Raw genomic sequence first — 25,039 nt, 5'->3', positions numbered from 1 at the left:
TGGGATTTCAGAAGCAACTGTGTCTGTCTTTCCCCCCACAGGGTCCACCTGGGCCGACGGGTCCCCAAGGCCCCATCGGACAGCCGGGCCCCTCCGTGAGTATCTGTGGTTAAGGACGTTTGGACAACCCCAACCCCCTCCAGCTGGCGGGCACCGGGAGCCAGCCCTCACCCCCGCTCCATTGTTCCCCGCCCGCAGGGAGCCGACGGAGAGCCCGGGCCCCGGGGCCAGCAGGGCCTCTTCGGGCAGAAAGGTGACGAAGGTCCCAGAGGGTTTCCTGGGCCCCCTGGGCCTGTGGGGCTGCAGGTAACTAGACTCTGTAACCCGGCTCGTGTCTGCTTCCCATAGCGCCTGCATCTTTGCCCTCCCCTTCTCTCTCCTTCTCTCTTGTTTTTTTATTTTTCTGAAGTGAGAAGCGGGGAAGCAGAGAGACTCCCACATGTGCCCAACCGGGATCCACCCGGCATACCTACCAGTGGGCAATGCTCTGCCCATCTGGGGCGATGCTCCGCTGCAACTGGAGCCATTCTAGCACCTGAGGGGAAGGCCATGGAGCCATCCCCAGCACCCGGGCCAACTTTGCTCCAATGGAGCCTCGGCTGCGGGAGGGGAAGAGAGAGACAGAGAGGAAGGAGAGGGGGAGGGGTGGAGAAGCAGATGGACGCTTCTCCTGTGTGCCCTGGCCGGGAATCAAACTCGGGACCTCTGTACTCTAGGCTGACGCTCTACCACTGAGCCAACCAACCAGGGCCTCTCTGTCTTCTTGAGAATGGGAAAACGAAGCCTGGGCTGCGGGGACCCCTGGGCTCCCCCCTAAGTTGCAATTGCTGTAAATTCCCGTGGCCCCAGATGTGCCCGTCTCGACTTCAACCCGTGACAATTATTTCCACGATTGTGGTGGAAACGTTGGAAGTGGCTGGTAAACTGTAAGAGAAAAAAACAGAAGTGACTCCGGAATGTACCCCCCAGGGTGCCGCAGTGCACACCTGGGCCCGTTTCCCGTCCTGCCTTTCAAGAGCGTGTGTCTGCACACACGGGCACGGGCACACCGCGTAACCTCACCTGGGTCTCGCGAGATCGAAGCCGCCGTGCGTGTGTGTGTGCGTGTGTGTGTGAGGTTTGGACCTGGCTCTGTCCACGTGCGTCACGGGGTGTGTCAGGTGTTGTTAAATCATCTTCGAGGCATCAGTCTGCGTTTATCATTGAAGTCGTGGTTTTTTAGCTGCTGTGAGGGGGTCCCACCTGCGGTGGTGACGTAATTAATTCGAAGACCCCAGTGCTGCTGGCTCCCTCGGTTTCACTGGCTTGTGGGACGTCCCCGTAAGGACCCCTGTCCGCCAGCCCTTTGTATTTTCCTCACTTTTCTCGGGCCAACTTAGAGACCTGGGGTCACGGGAGGTCCCCGTGCTGCGTGTTGCGCTTAGAGATTAGAAGCGCTTTCCTGAGTCTCCTGACGCTGGTCGGGCGCGGGTTGGGGCGCCCTGAGAGCCGTGTGTGCCCCTCCGCTCAGCCCTGCCCCCTGCTGTTCTCAGGGTCTACCAGGGCCTCCGGGAGAGAAGGGCGAGACGGGAGACGTGGGCCAGATGGTGAGTGTGACGGGGACCTGGCGGTGGCCCTTGGCTCCTGTGTCCGTACGCGTTTGCATTCCTCCGTGCTCAATGGCTCTCCTCCTCCTAGGGCCCTCCAGGTCCCCCCGGCCCCCGAGGACCCTCTGGAGCACCAGGTGCTGACGGGCCGCAAGGCCCCCCCGGGGGAATCGGCAATCCGGGCGCCGTGGGAGAGAAGGTGACTCCCGCCCCTTAACTGTGCCCGTGTCCGATGCGTGCGTGTGTGCCCGCCTGGCTCCGTGGAGGTGTGCAGGGGTATTTCTGGGCCCTTCCTGTCTGACACACTGAAGCTGAGGACATCCGGGCGGTGGGTCTGGGGGCAGTGACCTGCTGCCCCTGCCAGCCGGGTGCAGAATTTGTGAACAGACCCCCAGAGCAGCCCGGCCACCGTCTGCAGGGCTCTCCTGAGAGAGGGGGTGTCTGTTCTCTCGAGTCTTCAAGTCCTGTCTTCCCACGGCCCGGGGTCCCCACCACTGGCCCCGGGGTTGATGTGTGGGCACGCCTCCACACACGTGTGCAGTGGGCTCCGCTGCAGTGCTCACGAGCTCGTGTCCTCTGGAGCACTGACCCTTGCCTCTCGGGCTGAAAGGACAAAGGGGTGTTTCCATCCTTTTGCGTGTCCTGGACGCTGTTCCCAGAGCTTTCAGACGTCAGCCATTAAATTGAGAGACATCTTCCGTTTTCTGTGACCGCTAACCAGTGACGCACTGTCTCTGCTCAGGGGCGTCTTTCTCTCAACATCTCCCCCAACCCCCCCCCCCAGCATAGGGACCGTGTCCCGGACACCTGCCGCCACCACCCACACCCTCTGCCCGCCTGCAGCTGCTCACCCTGCTGCGGAGACCGTGCAGTCTCCTCTGTGCCTTTGCCTGGCTCTCCCCTCAAAGCAGGGGGCTCCTGCCCTGTCCACCCGGCTTCTCATAGTGTCCCCCGAAGCTCGTCTCAGGGAAGCCACCGGGCACCCCCCTGGACTCTGCACACTCCTTGTCCCTGACTGTGACCGCCGGGTTCTTTACCTCCCGTCCCGGGAGCCATCAGAGGACAGTGACCCCTGTGTCGGCCCCTGCCCTGGCCCCCTGCCCTGGCCCCCTGCCCCGGCCCCCTGCCCTGGTGGCGGCACCAGGGAGGGTTGGACACGCTGGGTGTTGAGGCCGGTGCTCTCGGCACCAGCATGACCTCCCGTTTCCTCCTCAGGGTGAGCCTGGCGAAGCTGGCGAGCCTGGCCTTCCCGGAGAAGGGGGCCCCCCGGTGAGTGAGCGGGCACTGGGGGCGGGGGCCACCAGGCGCGGGGGACTGGGTGGGACGTGCTCGCTCTGCCTCCGTGTTTCCACCCGTGAAACGGGAGCCACGTGCCCTCTCGTGCTGCCCTGACGGTCACTGCGAAGAAGCAGCCCGTGTGTGCACGTAGGTGTGCTTACACGCGTGTGCATCTGCTTGTCTGTGCGTGCGTGTGAGCAGACACGTTAGCATTGAGCACGCGTGAGCAAGGGCTGCGAGGGGCCCTGCCGTCTGTGGTGTTCCGGGCCCTTCCGCAGGCTGGTGTGAATGTGGGCAGTGGTGTCCGCTGGTCAGCCCAGGCCCAGAGTGGTCAGACCTCTGCAGGTCAGAGGTGGATTTTTTCCAGCCTGCCTGGGGGGAGGTCCTCTGGGGCCCAGGAGGTGGCTGGTGGACAAAGGTCTCGTGGGCGTCTAGCTGCTCCCTCTGCCTGCAGACCACAGAGAAGGGGGCCCTGCAGGGTCTGCACTGTCCACCATCTAGTCTGGGGTCAGTCCCTCCACGCAGAGGCAGAGTCTCGGCCTCAGAGGGCCCCTCACAAAGCCTGTGGGCTCCTCGGGCCACCTGGTGGGACCAGCGTGGCCCGACTCTCATGGGGAGCGCGGGCGGCTGGTAGGACCTACGCTGGGCTCCAGGGCCTGAGGGAGGCTGCAGCCCTTCCGGGTGATGCTGCCCACGGGCACATCGGGCCAGGGCCTCGCTCTGGGGCAGCCTCCAGGTCTGCTGTGGGCACATGGGCACTGGGCTTTCTCCTGCAGGGACCTAAAGGCGAAAGGGGAGAGAAGGGTGAGTCAGGCCCTTCTGGTGCTGCCGGACCCCCTGGACCCAAAGGCCCTCCCGGAGACGACGGTCCCAAAGGCAGCCCTGTGAGTCGCTCCGCGAGGCCGCGGCGCCCGAGGCGGGGGGCGGGGCTGGCGCTGGGCTGCCCTCCCCCACCTGCGCCCACTGTCGCTTCCTGACCCCCTGTGGCCTGGGGACAGTAATGTCCAGTGTAGAGAGTTTCAGCCAGCTCTTGAATCTAAGTGGTGAAGGTGGGGGCAGGGACAGCTTTCAGGGGTCCCATATGGGGACAGGCAGGAGCTGGGGGGGGCTCCGTGCCTACCCCCACTTCCCGCGGCCTGCCGACGCTGCATCAGGCGGGGGCTCTGAGCTGTGTGCTCTAGAAGCCCAGGTTCCGGCCTGGAGCTCAGGAGCGGGAAGTGTGGCCTCAGTGCGAGAAGACAGAGGCTGCCTGCCCGCCGCCTGCCCGCGTCCGGGCTTGTTGTGCGACTCGCAGGAGATGACATCCGAGAAAGGACCCCCTGGCGTGAAGGGCGCTGTGGTCTCAGAGTGTTCCAGGGGGTGGTTGGGGGGGAGGCGGCCTTCACGCAGGGACCGCTGGGCAGAGGGCGCTCCAGGCTGGGTGCTGGGAGTGGACACGCCTCTCTGTCTCTGCTCCAGGGCCCCGTCGGATTTCCCGGAGACCCCGGCCCCCCCGGAGAGCCCGGCCCCGCGGTAGGTGTTTGCGGAGCCCCTCTGTCCATCTGTCTGTCCATCCCGCACGGTGTTGACTCGCCTCTGCATTCTGATTGGATGGAGAACCGTGTCCCCAGCCCTGAGCATGCCGTGTCCCCGCCCCACTGGACCGGAGGGGATTGGCTTTTCCAGACGGGACTGAGGTGTTTCTGTGTGAACTCAGGGAGCATCCAGGAGACTGAAGGGACTTGCCTTTGTCCCCACAGGGTCAAGACGGCCCCCCTGGTGACAAAGGGGACGATGGCGAGGCCGGGCAAACGGTGAGTCTGCCGTGACCTTGATCCCGGTGGAGGGCCTCCGTGCCTTCTTGGGGTTTGCAACTTGGCTTTGCTCATTTCCGAGGAAGACCCAGACCCCGTTACGGTGTGATCTTGATTCTCATCTGTGACGGGGCTGTGGGCTCCCTCCGAGGGCCTGTCGGAAGCATGGGCCCTCCTTCCGGAAGGAAAAACGCTCGCTCAGGCTGCCAGTCGTGCCCACCCAGGGAGCCACGGCCTGGCCCGCCCTGGAGCCCCGCCCCGGAGCCCCGCCCCGGAGGCCTGTCCCAGAGCCCCGCCCCGGAGGCCTGCCCCAGAGGCCCGCCGTGAGCCGCCCCGTGAGCTCATTCCTGCTTCGCGGGGTCCGGAGCTCCTCCTTAGAGGGCTCTTTTCATGCTGGCCCCTTGAGCTGAGGTCACGCTAGAGGTTGCCTCTTAACACCTCCTGTGGAGTTTTTCTGAAACTTTGCTGCAAGCCGAGTCTCTCTCTGGGACAGAGGGGACCCCAGTGTGAGCTCGTGCAGGTCGCTCCGCCCTTGGGGCGACCGAGTCCTCACTGCTCTCCCTCCCCCAGCCCACACCCATGGGGGTTTTTCGACCCGAGGGCACAGGCCAATGTCACTGGTCTCAGGTGAGCATTAAGCAGAGGTCGCTTAGGTAGGGACAGCAGCTCAGAGGCCACATCCCTCTGCCCCCCCTCAGCCAAGTTCTGGCCTAGGACGTAGGACACTTGTCCTCCCTGAGCCTCCGCGTCCACGTCCGCGGAAGGTGGCGTGTGCAGACGGTGGTGTGGACCGAGCCCGTCACCGAGAGTCGGGGTGATTGCCATGGTGGTAGGGGGATAGTGCTCCTCCTAACAGCGAGGGAGGTCACCATGGTCAGGCCTGCCCACACTGCCACAGCCGGGCACCAAGGACAGGCCGAGGTCGAAGCAGAGGCCTCCAGGACAGCGTCACTTAGGACCTGGCCTGCCAGCTCAGAGACAAGGGAGTTGGGGCCAGAGCCCGAGGCCTGAGTGGAGGGAAACTGTTATCTTAGCCTCAGTCCAGCCCAGCCCGGCCCTGCCTGACCTCAGCCCAGGGGACCCCGGTCCCTGACGCCCCCGTTTTCTCTCTGACTGCAGGGATCCCCGGGCCCCACCGGTGAGCCAGGTCCGTCGGGGCCTCCAGGAAAAAGGGTAAAAACTTCGGCAAACCCGTCCCCTCCTGCCTCCGCTGTGCATGCGGCCGGCCTGGCCCCCACCCCGGTGTCCCCCACCCCCACCTGGGCTTGGGGCCCCCCACCCCGGTGTCCCCACCCCCACCTTCGGCTTGGGCCCCGGGCGGGCGCTGGAAGCCCCGGCGAGCGAGATGCTTCTGCATGAAGCCTCCTCCGCGCGGCTTCCCGCCACACCATCGGCTCTCCACCCGCGGGGTGGACGCGCCCACTCCTGTCAGGAGGAGCCCGGTGCCGACGCCATCATAACGGCCGTGGTCGTGGGAGGACCACACCCAGGCGGCCGAAGAGCACCCCTCCCGGGGTCAGGCCTTCGGCAAAGCCAGAGAGGCTGGGAGGCGTCTGTCTCCACACTGCATGATGAGCCGTGTGCTAGTGTCACAGAAAGCCAAGCTGCTGGGCGTGACGCCGGTACAGCGGCCAGAGCGCCCCCCACCCCGGCCCCTGCCCCCACACATGGACTCGAGGCCTTTTCCAGCCCAGGGTCGTTCTGACTCATCTGGAGGGCCTGCGCCGCGCCAGCCGGGATTCCTGGGCGTGACCTCCGTGCCCCTGCATGCCCTGCGCTCACCGCTCTGCGGCCGCAGCCCGCCCATCCTGTGTGTTTCTCTCCTGTTGCAGGGTCCCCCCGGGCCCGCAGGCCCCGAAGGCCGACAGGGAGAGAAAGGAGCCAAGGTGATGTGCTTTCTGGGTGCAGAACTCCCCGGGGGCGAGTGGGGTGGGAGGTGGTGACGCAGGTGACCCCGGGAAAGTCACCGCGGGGCCTCGGGAGACCTGGCTCTCCCTGCAGACCTGGCCCAGTCAGTCTTCTCTGAGACAGTGGCCGCTTTGGGCTCAGCGATGGCGTTGGTCACTGGGGTTCGGCCCCCCCCAGCTCCAGGGTCTGTCCCGCCAGCCCGAGGGGCTGGGCAGCAGGTGCCAGCATCGGAAAGGCCAGGGTGCTGTATGACCTCAGGCCTGGCCTCTGACCTGGGCACCTCAGCTGCGTCACCCGTGAGGAAGGCGATGACAGTGCCCAGCAAGGGGCGGGGCAGGCGCAAGGCCGAGGCCACCATGCAGGGAGCGTGCAGCCAGGCACCCGGGGACCTGTGGGGCTGGTCTCCCAGCACCCCGGTGGCACCACCGGCCTCCTCCTGGAGGTGCCCTGTCACGGTGGGGGCAGTGGCGAAAGTCACCCGGCCCTGTGCCTGTCGGGAGCTGGTGGCTGTACCCACCGTGAGCTCAGGGCTGGCCGTAACCGCTCTGCTGGCCACGATCGGCGTAGTTGGAGGAGCCCAGCCAGCTGAGGAAGTTGGCGGGAGGGGGAACTGGCCAGGCAGTTGCCCCGGGAATGGGGAAAATTGGGGCAGCCCCCAGGGTATCTGGGGGGGTCTTCAGGGTTCTTGCCACGGCTCCTGGGGTTTCTGAGCAGCGTCCTGAGCGGGGTGTCCCTGAACCACGGCACGGGGGTCCCATGGTCTTCACCTTGCCGCCCTGCAGGGAGAAGCCGGCTTGGAAGGCCCTCCTGGGAAGACTGGTCCCATTGGCCCCCAGGGGGCCCCTGGGAAACCCGGGCCTGATGGCCTGCGAGGGATCCCCGGCCCTGTGGTGAGTGGACCGGGGAGACCTGGGGGGGGGGGGTGGGCACAGGGCTGGGCCTGCCGGGCGGGCTGACGGAGGGCTGCCTGTGTTTCAGGGTGAACAAGGTCTTCCGGGATCCCCAGGCCCCGACGGCCCCCCCGGGCCCATGGTGAGTGACGTGTGAGGAGCCCCGGCAGTGGTGGAGGGCGGGACTGGGAGAGAACCTGACCCTGACCCCATCCCACCCCCGCAGGGCCCCCCAGGACTCCCCGGCCTCAAAGGAGATTCCGGCCCCAAAGGGGAAAAGGTAAGGGAGCCTCAGATGGGGTTGCGGGGATGACTCGGGGACCCTTCAAACACCCGTTACCTGCATTTGTGGGGGATGGGCACCCCAGAGCTAGAGACACAGAGAAAACAGAACCAGGCTGGGTCAAGCATCAGCCCTGCCCTCAGCTGGGGACCCACCAGGCCATGTGGCACAGAGACCCCGCTGAGAGGCGTCCAGGGTCTGGGCAGCAGAGGGTCTGGATGTGGGGTCCCTGGTCTCTCCCACAGGAAGTGCCGGGGGGCTTGCAGCATGGGGGGGACGAAGCCCTCGTGTTCTTACTGGGGTGATTTCCTACACTGACGTGGGTTACTTACGCACACAACGCTCGCTTACCAGCCGGGTAACTGTGCAAAGAAGGCAGCCTGGCTCTTTCTCCCTCCACGCTAATGCCCACCCTCCCCTCAACCTGAGAGAAGCTGGAGGGACCCTCCCAGAACTTTCTACGGGCCCCTAGAGAGCAGATGACCTCATGCGAACACCCGGAGAGGATGTTTTAGGGAAACAAACCCTGAGATGGTGGTGGTCTCTGTGACAGCCCGTAATGGCCCTTCCGCCCGAGTCCCCGAGTGCTACCTCTGTCCTTGATAACAGGGGCGGGTTTACCGCGACGAGTTGGGAAACTAGTCTCAGAACAGGATGCAGTGACAGTGGTCACTCAGGAACGCCTGCTCCCGGGGGTCTGGGTCCTGGGACTTTGTTTCTTAGGGTTCTTTTCATATCAGAACTGCTGTTGTGTGTCCCCCACCCCCACCCCCACCCCCGGCTCTTTGGGTTTCCTTCCACTCCAGGAGACGTTGGCTGGTGACTCAGTGGCGTCCCGTGGCGTGCTGCCTTATGTGGCCGGGTGTGAGTCTCTGTCACGGCCACTGCCCTTCATGCCTTTGCTTCCAACAGGGTCATCCCGGCCTGATCGGACTCATCGGCCCTCCGGGTGAACAGGGTGAGAAGGGTGACCGAGGTCTCCCCGGCCCGCAGGGATCCTCCGGCCCCAAAGGAGAACAGGTGTGTGACAGGGCACCCTGGCCCAGCTGCCCCGGGGTGGCCGGAGCATCTTAGGACCCTGGCTGTCTGTGCCCAAAGGCCTGGTGTAAGAGCCAGGACAGAAGGGGCTCCCACGTCCAGCCAGGGCGGATGGGAGCAGCTTGCCAGGTACACAGGGAGCTGGGGACGCAGCCACTGCTCAGCCCGGGCCGTGACTGCAGTGGGAACTTCCTGCTACGGCCACAGTGGCCTCTGAGGGGCCGACATTTCACGCCCCCTCTGTGCAGGGGCCTCTGACCCGGCTCATTGCCCAGGTTTGTCATTGGCGAGTCTCAGCTGTGTTGGCCAGGGACGTGGGGCGGGCTCTCAGCCTGGAACCAGGTGTGCACACCTGTTCTGTACTTCCCTGGGGTCCAAGGTAGCTAATTGGAGTTTGCAGCCCCAGCTGAGCACAGAGAAGGAGGCTCAGCCTGAAGCTTCCATCCTGCCTGTCACCTGTGAGCCAGGCAGGGCTCTGTGGGGAGGACAGAGGCACAGGAGGACCTGCGCCCCGGGGGGGACGGCGTGAGCCCTGGAGGGGGACCTGCGCCTGTGCCCCTCCCCACCTGAGGGGCCCCAGACCTCCTCCCAGCCTGCCAATCACCGCTTCCCAGGGCAGACGTGATGGGGCACACACATGCCCCTGAGCTGTGCCCACGCCCGACCTGGAAGGGGACAGACTGGAGGGGGCGGAGCTTGCGGGGCGGAGAACAAAGTAGAAGCGACCTTGGACTGCATAAGGTGGGGAGGTGGCATCCTCGGGAAGTCCCATCTCCGCCACCTTTTCCCTCGGGAAGTCCCACCTCCTCACCTCCCCCCCCCCCCCCACGTTGACCATTTCCCCACCGCCCAGCGTCCCCAGGCCGTGGTGGCACTCAGGGCCCACCCAGCAGTCGTGAGAGTTAGATGTCCAGGGTGCCTGCCGCCAAAGGAAAGCTCTCCTGTGTGAGCTCACCCCAGGCTGGTGTCGGCAGCATCGCTGATGGCAGGTGCTGGCCAGAGAGTCTCTGGGATTCTCACAGTGACCCGTGGCCCCCATCGGCCCCCATTCCATCCCCGTTCGTCCCATACACCCCCCACCCCGCTCCACAGACAGAAAGAGAGGGCACCACCCTGTGGCCTCCTCAGTGCCCAAGAGTTCTTTGTGGCCGGCCTGGGCAGAGGGGCCTGGGGATTGTCAGCTCCTGGTGGGAGTTGACCCACGTGGAGGGTAGCTCCCCTTACGAGGCAGCTGGCCCCACGTTGGACTTGGAAGGCAGCTGGTAGGGAGACACGGACGTGTGGACTGAGACGTGGGTGTGTGGACAGCAACGCCCACTTCTCCCTTCCTTCCTTCCTTGTGCGATGACAACGGCGATTTCTGCTTCCTCACAGGGTATCACTGGTCCTTCCGGCCCGATCGGCCCCCCGGGCCCTCCCGGCCTGCCGGTGTGTATCTGGGAGGGGTGCGGCGTGGTCCCGGTTGTCACGGGGAGACCAGGGAGGGAGGTGGGCCGGCCATGGGCCTACGGGCAGCTGGAGAATTACAGGACGTGCGTGTCCCCAGGATCAGGGACCCCGGAAGGGGTTTGCTCATTCGTTCCATGTGGGGGTTCCTAGTGACAGAGCATGAAGTGGGGTTTCAGGCCCTGAGTTCAGGTGGGGAAGGAGGGTGGGGGACCTATCTCTGGACAGTCTAGGGAACGTGGACTTTGCCGGTGGGACTTGGGGGCAGTGAGCCTCCCTGTCAGCCCGAGTGGGACCCAACATGAGCTGGGGTCGCTTCCCCTAGGGACCCCCCAAGGCCTCCCCAAGGCCTCCCTAAGGCCTCCTCGTGCTGTTGGGAGGCCCAGTTCTTTAGAGCCATCCTCTTGGCCTGCAGTCTTCCTCTGCCCGACCCAGTCTGCCTCCGTGTCCACCTGGGCCAGAGCCCGGGTCCATGTGGCCAAGGTGTCCCTGGCGGGTCTGAAACTGACCTCGGCTGTGAGCTGCTGCAGGCTGCAGGGCTCTGCCCGGGCCTGAGGCCAGCACGCCCCCCTCTGTGCCCTCTGACTCGGTGGTCTGAACTGTGACTTCCCGGCTGGGGAGGATGGGGGGCCCACCTGGGGCCCCCGTGTGGATGAGCCCCAGCTGCACCCCAGCCCCTCCCCTGCCTCTCCTCAATAAGCGAGTGCAAGTGTAGACACCTGGGAAGGGGGGACAGGCATGAGAAGGGGTGAAAGCCAGGCCCGTCCCGAGTGGGACTTGTTCAGAGGTGTGTGCCCAGAGGTGAAGGGGCCCCCTGCCTGCTAATGCTCTGCCCCCACTCTCCGCAGGGCCCTCCTGGTCCAAAAGGTGCTAAGGGCTCCTCGGTAAGTGGTGTGCACCCCTGGATGGGCCCGCCACCTCGGGGGAGGGGGGTGGTGCCCCTGGGATGAGCCCCCCTCCGGACACCCCCTCTCTCCTGACTCGTGGTTGGTCGTCCGAGCGCCTGCTCTCTCGCTGAGCTGTCCTGAGCTCGTCTCCAGCCTGAGTTGTCTCAGACTGAGGGGCTGGGCTATTCTCCCTGCCTCACAGAGAGGACCTTGTCCCCCGAAGCTCCCGTCTCGGGGTGGGGGGCCGTGGAGGGGAGAGGGGAGCTGTCACCCGCCCTGGCATATCAGACTGTCCCTTTGCCTTCCCCACACAGGCTGTCGGGGACCCTCCAGGGGTCCCGGGGGGTGGAGGTCGCAGCAGGCCGCAGGGTCAGACTGGATTCTCTTTTCTTTTTTCCCCAGGGTCCGACTGGCCCGAAGGGTGAAGCAGGCCACCCAGGACCCCCCGGCCCGCCGGTGAGCAGCCTTTGAAGACTTGGAAGTAGGGGGGTGGGGATTCTCCTAACGCTGAGGGCATCGTAGGAACATGTTTGTGCAGTTCGCTTTCCAAAACTTGACTGAACCCGTGTTGAGCGGCAGGCGGGGCCCATCCCTAGGATGGAGCCACGGGAAACGGAAACAAGTCACCCCACAGAGCTCCCCTGGGGTGTGCCATCACCCAGAGACAGGGAGAGAAGCAGACAGAGGAGGAGACAGACAGACGAAGAGGGAGAAAGCACGTGTGTGCACTTGTGCACTTGTGTATATGCATGTGTGCGCCTGTGTGTATGCACATGTGTGTGTGCCTGTGCGCACACGTCAGGTGGGCCGTACTAGACGAGGCCCTAAGGTGCAGGACTGAGCCCCGTGAGCCACACTGAGTGCTGTGGGATGCCCACCTTTGGCAGTGCAGCCTCTGGACTCCCATTCTCATCCTTAGCCGGGGAAGACCTAGTACCCGCCACGTCCTTGTATTAACACAGCCCCCCCCCCCTCCGCCTGGCGTGCAGCCTGATTGGGCAGCAGAGGCGAGGGGTGGGTCCGGGTGCCACGTCCTTGTATTAACACAGCCCTCATCCGCCTGGCGTGCAGCCTGATTGGGCAGCAGAGGCGAGGGGTGGGTCTGGGTGCCACGTCCTTGTATTAACACAGCCCTCCCTCCACCTGGTGTGCAGCCTGATTGGGCAGCAGAGGTGAGGGGTGGGTCCGGGTGCTTTGAGTCTCACTGAGGACAGGCGTGTGAACACCAGGCCAGGCCGTGTGCTGTGGCTGGCTGTGCAATGTTCCGGAGGCAGGGAAGATGGCATGGCACAGGTGTGTGCAACCCAGGGCCCGTCCGTGCTGCCCCACCCACCCTCCCACCCACTGCTGCCGCTCTGTCACACCCAGGGCCCCCCGGGCGAGGTCATCCAGCCGCTGCCGATCCAGGCGTCCCGGACGCGAAGGAACATCGACGCCAGCCAGCTGATGGAGGACGGGGACGGGGACAGCTACATGGACTACGCGGACGGCATGGAGGAGATCTTCGGCTCGCTCAACTCCCTGAAGCTGGAGATCGAGCAGATGAAGCGGCCGCTGGGCACGCAGGAGAACCCCGCCCGCACCTGCAAGGACCTGCAGCTCTGCCACCCCGACTTCCCCGACGGTAGGGGCGGCCGCTGCTGCGGTGGGCAGCGCCCCGTGGGACAAGCCTGGGGCGGGAAGGACGCAGGCCTGGGTGCTCCCGTTCACCCCGTGAGGGGCGCCTGGGCCTCGCCCCTGGAATCTGACGGAGGCATCACACCAGGAGAGGACACAGGTTGTCCTGGGAGGCTGGGGGAAAAGGGGTGGTGAGGTCTTGGGGTCCCCACAGGCAGGTGCCAGTCTATAAGCTTACCCGTCACTCTACCCTGAGCCTCACGTCCCCGTCTGTCCAACGGGAATGTTCACACCGAGGACGGGGTGACACGAGGCGTAGCATGGCTTGGTTCAAAGCGAGGCACCTACAGGAAGTGTCAGCTGCGGCCACTGCTGTCATGGGAGCCAGGATCAGGATTGGTGTCAACAGTGGTATTAATTAGAAGTTGTCCTTGGGGGTGTGCTCCTTAAACCCTGGAGCGTCACAGACCCCCACACCCATCCTGTCTCACTGTGCTAAACCACGCTCGCCCCCCCCACACCCATCCTGTTCTCACTGTGCTAAACCACGCTCGCCCCCCCCCCCCCCGTTAGAAGTACAGCGCCCGGCCTGCTGTTTACATCGGGGTCTGACGTCTTTCCTGTAAGACTGGACGGTCCCATGGTCCAGGCGACTGTGACCCCAGCTGTGTGAACTCCCGAGCTCAGGGGAGAAGCTGTGTCGCTGTCCAGCGCATGGCACGCACCCCACGTGCCCATCTCCGGCCGTGTTCTCGGGCCGGGGTCAGCCCAGGTGTCTTTCGGGGCCGGCGAAAAAGTAGGATGCATCCCGCCGTTCCCAGGGAGGGCTGTGCGGGCAGCGCATGGTCCGGCGTGTGTTTTAGCTGCCAGCCGAACACAGCCCGGGGACTCAGGAAACCACCCGGGGTGCGGTCCTCACGCCTGCCCACCCCCCACCATGCAGGTGAATACTGGGTCGACCCCAACCAAGGCTGCTCCAGGGACGCGTTCAAAGTCTACTGCAACTTCACAGCCGGGGGAGCGACCTGCGTCTACCCAGACAAGAAGTCCGAGGGGGTAAGTGTGGCCCTCTCGGGGGCGTGGCCCTCTCGGGGGGCGTGGCCCTCTCGGGGGCGTGGCTTGGGGAACAAAATCCAGGCAGTGGCCAGTTTCAAAACCCAGGTGTTCCCTTCGGAAGGAGTCCTTCAGAGGCGTCGGGAGCATTTTTAGCAGTGGGTTACGGAAGTGGACAGATGTCCCCCCACACGTGACTCCCTGGTTCCAACCTCAGACCAACCCGCAACCTGTGGGGAGACCTTGGGGGCGAAGCCACCTTGCCGCGTCTGAGACGCCGACGTTGCCCTGACTTCTGCGTGTGGGCCACGTAGCCAGCACTTGCTGCCGTGCCCGAGAGCCGTCCGGGCTCTGTTCGTTCCGTGAAGAGTTTCATTAGTGAGGTTCGGGCCCCTTGAGGTTTTGTGGGTGTCAACTTCACAGTTACCTATACTGGTCTTTCAGCAGCCTCACCTCAGCTCGGTGGTGGGAGTTGTGTGTGTCTGTGGATGTTGAGTGTGTGCGCGCGTGCAGACAGGCGTGTGGTTGGTGTGTGTGTGTGTGAAGATGGGTGTGCGTGGCAGGCTGTGTTGCTGTCAGGTGGGAGTCTGAGGCTGGGCCCTCTGGCCCAGGACAGGTGAGGAGGACAAGGCTCTCTAGGGCGCAAGGCCCCCACAGACCCTCCCCCCCGATGTCCCTCTCAGGACGTTGGTTGTCCTGGGACAGGGTGGCGGGGTCCCAGAGGCCGTGTCTGCCATGACGGTTCAGGCGTGGGCCAGCAGGAGGCAGCAGCCCGCGGTGACGGCTTCTTAGTGGCCTCAACGCCCATCAGCACTGTCCTCGGAAGAAAACAGCTCCTTCCTCCCGGACGCGGCCCCATCCCTAGATTTCCTGCAACCAAAGGGAGTCCCAGCACCCCCAGCGGAAGGCCCCACTCACGGGAACAGGAGCTCCACACAGGGATGATTTGAGGACCTTTTTTTTACATGCACGCTCCCCCAACCCAGAATTTGAAATCCTTGGTAACCTGCACTCCCAGCCACGGACCCCCTGAAGGTCGAGAGAAACCTCCGACCTCAGGACCTTGCATCTGGCAGAGGCCCAGAAGGAAAGGCAGGTGGAGAAGACGTTGCTTCTCATCTCCGCCCGACAGCTAGCAGGACACCCCGCCCCTCAGCTCCCCCACCCCCCGAACCCTAGCTGGTTGTGTATTCAGCTGAGAGGTCTGCTGGCCCCGCCCACTTCCTCTGCACCTGTGCTGACCAGCCAGGCGTCCACGGGCTGGGGGCTCTGGCCCAGGTCACGGCCACAGCCTCGTGCAGGTAGAGACCCGCTCCGTGGTCAGCTAGGCCGCAGGAGGGACGGTGGTTTCAGGCGGGAGATAAGTGAAGCGGGCACCTGTCCGTATCCCTGGTCCTGCCTCAGAGGAGGCTGCCCTCTGAGCAAGTGTCACCGCAGCCACAGATCAGAAAAGGGCCTCCCAGAGGGCTGGGAGGCCCCAGGGGCAGGCGCAGGCTGGACACCCTCCTCCTCCTCCTCCGGTGGGACCCCTGTCCCGGCTCCTGTCCACGGCCAGCTCAGATGAGAGCTGAGGGACGGAGACAAGAGTCCTGACCTGGGGCCCGCGTAGAGGCCCCGTGGGACCTGGGGACAGGGGCCTTTTCACTCATTTACTCCTCCCCCATCCTGATTCCCCAGCATGACTGTGGCCTTGACTCCTGCAGAGAACAAACTCCCGTCCGGGTGACAGTGGCTGTCCCTCTGGAGGACACCTCCTCTGTGCTGCTTCCTCAGAGATGCGGGGGAGGGACTCGGGACAGTGTCAGGGCTGCAGGGACCCCTGTGCCAGAGAGACCGCCCCGCCACATACCCGTCACACACACCCACACGAGCCGTGTCCGCAGTGCCCCCGTGGGCCCTAGCAGGGCCTCCTGCCCACCTGTCCCCTAGGGGAGGCCGTGCGGACAGGACCCACCCCCTCAGAGCCAGGGCTCCAACGAGAGGGTGCCCCTTGTCCTCCCTGAGCCCGTCAGTAAATGTTGGCTCCCGTCATCATCATCATCATGACCTTCGTCACCCCGGCCTGTGACAACCCATGTGTTTTTCCTTTCTTCATTCCAACCACCAGCACCTTCTGGCAGTTCCTAAGGGCTGGGCAGTGTCTTTAACGCCAGATACACGGCCCAGGGGAAGACAGGGCCGTCACCTTGGAGCACCAGGCTCCTCTGTCCTCATCACGGTCACGGTGCCTCAGCGCTGGGGCAGTCCGAGGCACCCACAGGAGTCCCTGCCGGCCGGCCACCCACCTCACAGGAGGGCAGGGTGGGGACACGTCCTGTCCCGTCGAGGCAGAAGTAACCTGTCCTTCTCTGTTTCTCTCCCTCTGCACCCGCTCGACTCCGCTCCACGTTCAGGCCAGAATCACTTCTTGGCCCAAAGAGAACCCAGGCTCCTGGTTCAGTGAATTCAAGCGCGGTAAACTGGTAAGGCGACCCCGGCCCCTCGCGGCTGCCCTTCACACGCGGCCCGTTTCCTATCTTCCAGAGTAAGCTGGCCCGCTGGCCCAGAGAGAGGCCTTCCACCTGGTATAGTCAGTACAAGCGGGGGTCCCTGGTAAGTGCCGCTGGCGCTGCCCGCTTGCCGCACGGCCTGGCTCGTGGCTCTGCATGGGCCCCAAGGCCGCTGTGGCCGCCCGCGCTCGCCGCTCTGGCCAAGCCGCTCCACAGCGTGACAGCAGGACACAGCACCCGCCCCTTCTGCCGCCCCCGCCACTCCCACCCCCACGGCAGGGCCTTGCAGCCTGGGAGCAGGAGGGGGGTTGTCTGTTCTGTCCACGGCACGGGCCAGCCTTTGGGGCACCCAGAGCCACAGCTGCTGGGGACTGAGGCTGACCAACCCGGTGGGAACAGAGAGAGGGCTGCTTCTCCTCTTGGTGACCCGGCCAGGTCCCGGGTCCCGGAACCATCCCAGCGACCCCTCCCGGGCCCTAGAGGTTGTGCTGGTGGCAGATCTGGCCCCAGGCATCCCGAACGCTTCATCAGTCTTTGTCTGAACTTCTGGGGAGGCGGTCTTAAGTTACAACTTCCCAGAAATGAATATAATTGACGTCTCTTGAAAGCATAGAAGGAGACGCTTTGCTAGCCCGTAGAGAGATAGGAAGCCGGTTTGCTCTGCTCACACGAGGCCAGTGGCTGTTGCCACAGAGGACCATTGTGCCCTGAACCCCTCAGTTTTCCTTGGCTGGGGAGGGGCGGCTTTTCTGGAACAAGCACACAGTTCTCTGCCTCCTTCCTAGCAAGTCAAACGACCCAGCCTCCAGAACGGCACCTGCCGCAGGTGTCAGGAGAGCCCCACCCCTGAGGGACCCTTGAGGGAGGTCCTTTCTCACTCGGAAGCCGGCTCTCAGGCTCCACCGCGTCAGACCTGACCGTCAGCCAGCGGTCCCTGCCCCACCCCCACTCCCGGCCTCTCTGGGTGGGCACGGAGGCCCTGGTCCCCGCCACGGGCTCACGGAGGGAGCGGTGGCTTCGGGCGGCTTGCGCCCTGTCACACGTCTGAAGACCCTCTGTTCCTAAGTGTCCAGGCCCTCTGTGGCTTGTTATTAACCCTGCACACCCTCCCGGTCGTCACACCGAGTCACCCCAGGCCTTGGCGGGCACAGAAGGCTCACGCTCGCCTGGCCACGTTTGTGGAGACTTCCTTCCTGGCCGCCTGTCTCCTGCGCTGTCCCCTCCCCACCTCTGGCCGTTCCCTCAGAAAGCCCTGGCACTCAGAGGACCTGAAGTGAGTGCCCACTGCTCGAGCTGGGTGGGCGGGGCAGCCGCTCGGCCACCCTCACCTTCCGCCGTTTCGGGACCCCGGTGGCCCTCCTGGGGCGCCTGTCCTGTCTCGCGGACAGTGGACCGAGGATGGAGGTGAAGGGACGGTGCAGGGAGAGTCTCGGCTTGTCTGTCATATTCCCCACTCGTTATTTCTGGTCCTCGGGGCCATCGTGAGTGGACAGGACCGAGGCACCGCTCCCCCCTCTTGAAGGAATAGGGGCTTGACCTTCTGCCGCATGAGGACGATGGTGCGGAGGGAGGGCAGGGGTCACGGTGGGGTCTGGGTTCCAGCACGGGGCCGCCCAGCACTGGGAACTTCAGGTCCTCTGTGTCCAGCCCCCGCCACCCCTGCGCATGCCCCCCCCCAGTCAGTCACGGTTCCTCCCAGAGGAGCTCCTGGAGGCCCAGCTGCGGTTGGTATTCAGTCCCCTTCCTCCTCGTCCCCTCGACGGTGTCCCGCTGGCGTGGGCCCGTGGCTCTGCTGCCCCTGCACTGTGGGAGGAGCCCAGGCAGGCCGGGTCCCTCTGCCTCCAGTGTGTCCCTCTGACCACACGTACAAACTAAGCGGGCGGGGTCCATGGGGACCCTCCCTTGGTGTCCGCACGGCCTTTCCGGGCTGGTCTGGTCTCGGACCCTGATGTCTGTCCCATCACAGCAGCCGCCCTTGCTCGGCGAGCATCTGAGCGTGAGCAGAACCTGGCTTCTGCAGAGACGGGGGGAAGGGGGGGTGCACCCTGGGGTTAAGAAGCAGCTGTGTCCCCTGGCCGTGTCCGGGAGGGTGGGTTGGGCAGGACGCTCAGAAAGCTGGAGTTACAAGGAGGTGGAGAAGCTGGGACTCTCCTCTCAGGACACCCCGCTTCCACCCCCAACCCCGCCCCACAGAGCCGAGCGGGGGGGGGGGGGGCCTGGGTTTGGACGTCTGTCTGGTGACCCTGCAGAAGTCACCTGAGAAGCATGTCCTCGAGCCTTGGCCCTGGGTGTGCTGGCAGAGGGAGGTGGCAGGGCTGCCCGGTTCAGCATGGGCGTAGCTGACTGCTGCAGCTGCAGGGAGGCCTCTCTGTGCTTCCCTGGATTCGGTGTCCGGGCAGGGGCAGGGGCGGCTGTGCTGGGTGCCATCCAGGGTGCCCCCATGGCTTCAAGAGGGTGCCTGGTCAGCCAGCCTCCTAGTCTGGGCCGTGTGGCCTGTGACCCTCCCGCAGGCCAGCCTTTCTGCCTGCCGGCCTGAGTGCCTCCCTGGGGTCTCCTGAGCACTTTACCTCCCATCCTCATGCCTCCCCCAGCCGGGGCCTCGTACATCACTGGCCCTCAGCACACACTTTGCATTTATTGACATAATCTAATGAGCACTTTTGCCGGTCCTGGGGCACAGTGAGGGACAGACTTGCCTTCCTTCTGGGTGCTCACGGTTCAGAAAGGGCTGTCTTCTGGGTACCGGGTACCTATGACACATGTCCCCGGGGTCCAGTGCTGGTGCAGAGGGGCCATACAGCCTGGCAGGAAAGGTGGACACAGACAAGCCAAGGTGGGAGGTGAGAGCACCTAACCCAGAGAGGCTTCCTGGAGGAGGAGGCACATGCATGGAGCCCTGAAAGGCAAATAGGGTTCAGCCAGGCACAGAGGGGTGGGTGAGTTATTTAGCTTCCTGGAAGACGTGAGGTGTGTCACTCTGACCCAGGGACCCTCACGAGAGCCCGTGCATGCTAGCCTTTGGGTCCCAGTGCGTGGCTGTTTCCAGGTGGCGCCCCTGGTGCGGCTCGTGCCACAGAGGAGAGCTCGTGGGTACAATTTGCGAAGTCCCAGCCGTGAGCTGTGTTCCCGGGGCTTCGTCAGTGCAGGGTGCCCCCTCCCTGCTGAGTGTCCCCTCCCTGCCCCCCCCACAGCTCTCCTACGTGGATGCTGAGTGTCCCCTCCCTGCTGGGTGTCCCCTCCCTGCTGAGTGTCCCCTCCCTGTCCCCCCCCCACAGCTCTCCTACATGGATGCTGAGTGTCCCCTCCCTGCTGGGTGTCCCCTCCCTGCTGAGTGTCCCCTCCCTGTCCCCTCCCACAGCTCTCCTACGTGGATGCTGAGTGTCCCCTCCCTGTCCCCCCCCAGCTTTCCTACGTGGATGCTGAGTGTCCCCTCCCTGTCCCCCCACACAGCTCTCCTACATGGATGCTGAGTGTCCCCTCCCTGTTCCCCCACACAGCTCTCCTACGTGGATGCTGAGTGTCCCCTCCCTGTCCCCCCCCACAGCTCTCCTACGTGGATGCTGAGTGTCCCCTCCCTGTCCCCCCCACAGCTCTCCTACGTGGATGCTGAGTATCCCCTCCCTGCTGAGTGTCCCCTCCCTGTCCCCCCCCCCACAGCTCTCCTACGTGGATGCTGAGTTTCCCTCCCTGTCCCCCCCCCCACAGCTCTCCTACGTGGATGCTGAGTGTCCCCTCCCTGCTGAGTGTCCCCTCCCTCTCCCCCCCCCACAGCTCTCCTACGTGGATGCTGAGTGTCCCCTCCCTGTCCCCCCCCCACAGCTCTCCTACGTGGATGCTGAGTGTCCCCTCCCTCCCCCCCCCACAGCTCTCCTACGTGGACGCCGAGGGCAACCCCGTGGGCGTGGTCCAGATGACCTTCCTGCGTCTGCTGAGCGCCTCGGCCAACCAGAACATCACCTACAACTGCTACCAGTCGGTCGCCTGGCAGGACGCCGCCACGGGCAGCTATGACAAGGCCATGCGCTTCCTGGGCTCCAACGACGAGGAGATGTCTTACGACAACAGCCCCTACATCCACGCCCTCACGGACGGCTGCGCTGTGAGTACCGTTCCGGGCCCTCGCTCCTGGCGGCGGAGTCGCTCACACCCTGCACGCTTCAGTGGTGCAGTCCACGCAAGTCTACGGGGCACGTACCCTGTGCCAGGTCCCGAGCTGCGTGCCGGGGGCCCCGGGCTGCCTGCTCTCAGCACGTGGCTGACCCTGGCCGCCCCACGGCAGGTCAGGAAGGGCCAGAGAGCCTGGGCCTGCGAGCCCCCAGCGTGATGGCTTCGGAAGCCGGACTCCCTCTGCTGAGGCAGGTCGGTTCTGCCAGTGGCCAGAGCTGAGACCGGGTTTGTTTCTGAGGACATGGGAAGCAGCCCGCAGACGCAGAGTGGTAACAGTGACCACGGCCACTGTGGCTGTGGGCCCCCTGACGGGCCCGCCACGTTAGGGCCACCGGCTAGGAAAGGTCCTCAGGTGTGAGAGGCAAGGAACTCGCTAGCTCAGGCCCGCGGCCAGCCAGGGTCAGGGGTTACTCGCTCTTTGGCCCCTGGGCTTCCGGTGTGCTTGCCCTGATCTGCACCCTGCGTGTGGCCCTCAAGAGCCAGGCTGGACCCCAGCCACGGGTCAGCCGCTCAGGTCAGCGCCTGAGCTATGTCTTCGTGTCCTGTTGAAATCCTCGGATGTGTCCCTCGTGTGGCCTTTCAGTGGCTGGAGTTGGGGAGGCTGAGAAGCACTTGTTTCTGTGGGTCTCACGGTCACACCCCAGCCTCAGCTCCCTGTTCTCATCACCACCTGTCCCTCAGAGCCCTTCTGTGAGGCCCCGCCCAGGCCAGGTCCCCCGGGGGACAGGCCAGTGTGGCTGCACCCCCGGCTGGGTGCAGGGCCGGTTCCGTACCCTCGGAGGCCCTTCTGGGCAGGCGCCAGGCTGGTCATCCCTGGACAGGAAGCTTTTCGAATAGCCTGGGCCCAGCTCCAGACGGGCACTTCCTGTAGGTTTCCAGTGTCGTAAGCCAGCTGTGACCTTTCTGGTTCCTCTGGTTTTGGGCTGCTCACCAGCTGTGTGTCAGCACTGTCAGCTGGTCCCAGTGTGTGCCAGGCTGGTGCAGGTGTGTGTGTGTGTGTGTGTGTGTCCTGGGCACCGAGCTGCCTCCGTATGCCTGAGCAGCCAGCCAGGACGCCCGCCTCCTGGTCGGTCCCGGCCACAGGCGCCAGTGCACCTTCCTGTCGAGGAGTGTGGGGGATTTGGGCTCTTCCTCTATGTCTACTGAGGATGTGTGCTGTGTGGGCCAGGCCAGGGCAGGGGTCCCGGGTGGATCTGTGAGCAGGTTGGGTCCGACGGGAGCCAGAGGGCTGGGCAGCAGGGTGGGTGTCGAGAGCAGGACCCAGCGGACCCAAGCCCAAACCTTGGCTGACCCCCTGACAGGCCTGGGGCCGGCTGTGCACCTCAGCCTTGGGGAGCTGGAAGGTGTGTCCGGGGCCAGTGTGAGGCCTCCTGGGGAGCCCGCCTCTGCCCTGCTTCTGAGCTCTCGGGCCTGTGTGGGCCCCCACTTCAGACCTGACTGGGGACAGGAGGGACTTGTCCCGTTTGAGGTCAGAGAGACCCAGCTCCCCGGGTTAGGGACCCAGGTGTCATCCCACATCTGCTCCTTTTCCTGACACGCACCCCAGGCTGCTGCCAGAAGGGACAAGTAAAATTATTCCTGAATCTCTGCCTCCCACGAGTGAAGACAGTAATAGCATCTGCCTCCCAGGGTCCCCAGTGGAATTCCCACTCCTGGGACTGTTTTCAGACCGCCCGCCTGCCCACCCGGCCGCTAGCAGCAGACAGTGATGTGAAGGGAAAGGAAGGACCCATAAAGGAGAGGCCGGACCCAGGGCCCCAGCCGGGGGTTTGGCGTCGAGCTTCCTGGCTTCTGTGGCAGAAAGGGCAACGTTCTCTGTGGCCCAGTCCGTGCCATCTGGTAAAGGAAGGTGGGCACCTGCTGATGGAGGCAGTTGGCCTGCAGCAGGCCAGCCAGAGAGGGCAGTCAGGGGCCGGTCAGGCCGGGGAAACATGAGGGACAGGCACAGTGAGTTGGCCTGGAGTGGCCAGTGCTCTGCTCCCCTGACACCCCCTGGGACGTCAGCCACAATTTGCAGAGTCACGCCCCACGCCGTGCAGTTATGCAGGGGAGCCCAGGCCTGCCTGGGTCGAATTGGAATAGGGGCCCGAGACGGTGGGATTCTGGGCCTCTCAGGGCTGCCTGGCCTGAGCGAGGGCCTTTGAAGTGGCACAAACCACCGGGCAGAGGCCCAGGGACCGCGCCACATAAATCAGTGTTTGAGCAGCTCTGCGGACCAGCGGGGGCCATTGCTGGCTGTGATGGTTATTTATGCCTCTGGAATAACAGGTTAACGGAGCAGCGTGCGCTCGGCGGCCTGCTTAAGTGTGCCCCCTCTAGGCGCTCGGGTCCCTGAGGGTTGGAGCAGTGGGGCCCCAGCGACCCAGGAGGCATCACTGGCCAGCTTGGCAAACGCTCCGCCCGCCCCTGAGCGAGGAAGAGAGGCAGGTGCTGGCCTGGCACAGGCCTGCATGTCTGCCCTCCCCGTGGGGAGGAGACACGTCAGGCGCTGGTCAGCTCGCTGGCGTGCGAATACTCGGGTGCCCGCCGCGGAGGTCACCCGGTTCCCGGCGACGGTGAAGGCCGGCCCAGCCATCCTATCTGATAATGTGCCGAGCCATGGTCGGATGGGTGAGGGGCAGAGGCCCAGAGAGGCAGGACATAGGGAGGCCGGCTGGACTCCGGCCACTCCTCGCTGGCCTGGCCGGGGGGGAGGGCACGGGGTCAGCCGCCCCCCAGGACATCACTCCTGAAGGGGGCACCTGTGCTGTGGAGCGCCCGGCTCAGGTCCTACAGGAAGGACGGTGCCTTCCAGAGGCTGGCTCTGAACGGCACCTGGCACAGTCAAGACACCAGAGACCAAATGCAGAGCCCAGAGACCACCCCCAGCCCACTGAGCCCGGATCTGGGCTGCACTGGGGTTCACGCTGTGCTGACAAGCTCCCCCATGACTCCTTGGCTCTGAAGGGGCCGATGCTGCTTTAAAATCATCCCAGCCAGGGCCCTGGCCAGTTGGTTCAGTGGTAGAGCGTCGGCCTGGCGTGCAGGAGTCCCGGGTTCGATTTCCGGCCAGGGCATACAGGAGAGGCGCCCATCTGCTTCCCCACCCCTCCCCCTCTCCTTCCTCTCTGTCTCTCTCTTCCCCTCCCTCAGCCAAGGCTCCATTGGAGCAAAGATGGCCTGGGCGCTGAGGACAGCTCCATGGCCTCCACCTCAGGCACTAAAATTGTTCCAGCCACAACAGAGCGTCGCCCCCTGGTGGGCGTGCTGGGTGGATCCCGGTCGGGCGCATGTGGGAGTCTGTCTCTGCTTCCCCGCTTCTCACTCCGGAAAAATTAAAAAAAAAAAAAACAACTTAGCCAGACCGAGCGTGTCGTACGAAGGCAGGGATGTGGGGAGACTGAGTCCGGGGGATGCAGAAACACCTGAAGGGGGTGAAGCCAGGGAAAGCCCAGAGCAGGCGTGGAACGGTGTGGCCTGCTGGGATCCCTGGACCCATGAGCGTTCCTGTCACTCTCAGTACCCCCATGATGTCAGCAGACCCGTTTCCGGTTCAGAAACCGGAGCCACAGAGTATTAGCTACCTATCTCTTGTAACAAGTCACCCCCCCCCACCCCCAAGTTGAGTCGTTCCAACAAATGTCTGATCCATTTGGAAGGCTCAGATCTGGGCCTGGCCCCACTGGGGGGTTCTGTAGCAGACACCCCCAATAGGGGGCCTAAACACCTCACACTGATTTCCTCACGGCTCTGGGAGCTGGAAGCCTGAGGTCAGGCAGCCAGTACTGTGAGGTTCGGGTGAGGACCCTGGTCGGGGAGGCAGATGGCCGCCTTTTGGCTCACATGGTGGCAAGAGCTAGCATCTGACAGGGACACTGATCCCATTCATAGGGTCCTCCCTCCTCAAAACCTAACCACCCTTGAGAGCCCCACCTTCTAACCCCTCACACGGGGGCCGGGCTTCCACATCTGTCCTTGGAGGACACGTCGTCCAGTCCTCAACACGGTGCCATGCAGTCCGGAGGCTGGCCAGGCAGGGAGGTCAGCTTTGGGATGGCGCCTCACGAGGCTGAAGTCACCTCACCGGTGCTCATCACGGCCTCCCTGGGAGGGACGCACTGGCCCATTCTGTGGGAGGGGAAGGCCCCTGTGGGTCACCGTCACCAGGGCCAGGCCCAGCCCACAATGTCACTCTGGTCTGGCCCTGGTATGGAAAGTCACCGTGCGGGACAGCTCGGCATATGGGCGCCTACAATGGTCCTTGGATGCTGACATCAGGGGCCCTCGTTTTGGGGGAAGTGACAGGCGGCAGAGTGTCTGGCACCTTCGTCCCCTGTGCTCTGGGACACGTGGCCCGGCAGTGGGGGGATGGGGGAACACGCCCCTCCCAGGAGGGTCCTGTCATGGCTCTGAGGTCCCCCTCATCGGTCAGGTGGCATTGGAGTCCCGCCCCAGGCTGAGTGAGGGTGAGGGGAGGGGATCGGGAGGGTTGGACACGCGGTCTGTAAAAGGGCTGCTGCTGACCCCCCGCCGCCCCTGCTGCCCGATGCTGCCCTTGTCTTCCGTGCCTCCGTGTCCCCAGCCCTCCTCTGGACCGGGCTCCCCCTCCTGAGTGCCATCAGCTT

At 64.6% G+C, this 25,039-nt stretch overlaps 1 protein-coding gene across 3 annotated transcripts in view; it reads left to right on the top strand.

Moving 5' to 3' along the window:
• Positions 1-25,039, top strand: part of COL5A1 (collagen type V alpha 1 chain) — a 161,559-nt gene that overhangs the window by 134,940 nt on the left and 1,580 nt on the right. For 2 of the 3 annotated variants that reach the window (XM_066255728.1, XM_066255726.1), the window contains exons 45-65: positions 42-95; positions 199-306; positions 1,533-1,586; positions 1,678-1,785; positions 2,802-2,855; positions 3,641-3,748; positions 4,323-4,376; positions 4,604-4,657; positions 5,777-5,830; positions 6,490-6,543; positions 7,348-7,455; positions 7,544-7,597; positions 7,682-7,735; positions 8,651-8,758; positions 10,151-10,204; positions 11,071-11,106; positions 11,512-11,565; positions 12,478-12,733; positions 13,670-13,782; positions 16,173-16,241; positions 20,134-20,367. In XM_066255728.1, the coding sequence (XP_066111825.1) occupies positions 42-95; positions 199-306; positions 1,533-1,586; positions 1,678-1,785; positions 2,802-2,855; positions 3,641-3,748; positions 4,323-4,376; positions 4,604-4,657; positions 5,777-5,830; positions 6,490-6,543; positions 7,348-7,455; positions 7,544-7,597; positions 7,682-7,735; positions 8,651-8,758; positions 10,151-10,204; positions 11,071-11,106; positions 11,512-11,565; positions 12,478-12,733; positions 13,670-13,782; positions 16,173-16,241; positions 20,134-20,367 (1,842 nt within the window). Of the gene's footprint in view, positions 1-41; positions 96-198; positions 307-1,532; positions 1,587-1,677; positions 1,786-2,801; positions 2,856-3,640; positions 3,749-4,322; positions 4,377-4,603; positions 4,658-5,776; positions 5,831-6,489; positions 6,544-7,347; positions 7,456-7,543; positions 7,598-7,681; positions 7,736-8,650; positions 8,759-10,150; positions 10,205-11,070; positions 11,107-11,511; positions 11,566-12,477; positions 12,734-13,669; positions 13,783-16,172; positions 16,242-16,302; positions 16,372-20,133; positions 20,368-25,039 lie in introns of all 3 variants that reach the window. The other variant, XM_066255727.1, reaches the window with a different exon arrangement.

This window comes from Saccopteryx bilineata, chromosome 2 (genome assembly GCF_036850765.1).
Source record: "Saccopteryx bilineata isolate mSacBil1 chromosome 2, mSacBil1_pri_phased_curated, whole genome shotgun sequence".
Lineage (NCBI taxonomy): Eukaryota > Metazoa > Chordata > Mammalia > Chiroptera > Emballonuridae > Saccopteryx > Saccopteryx bilineata.
This window is presented reverse-complemented; position numbering and strand designations above follow the sequence as displayed.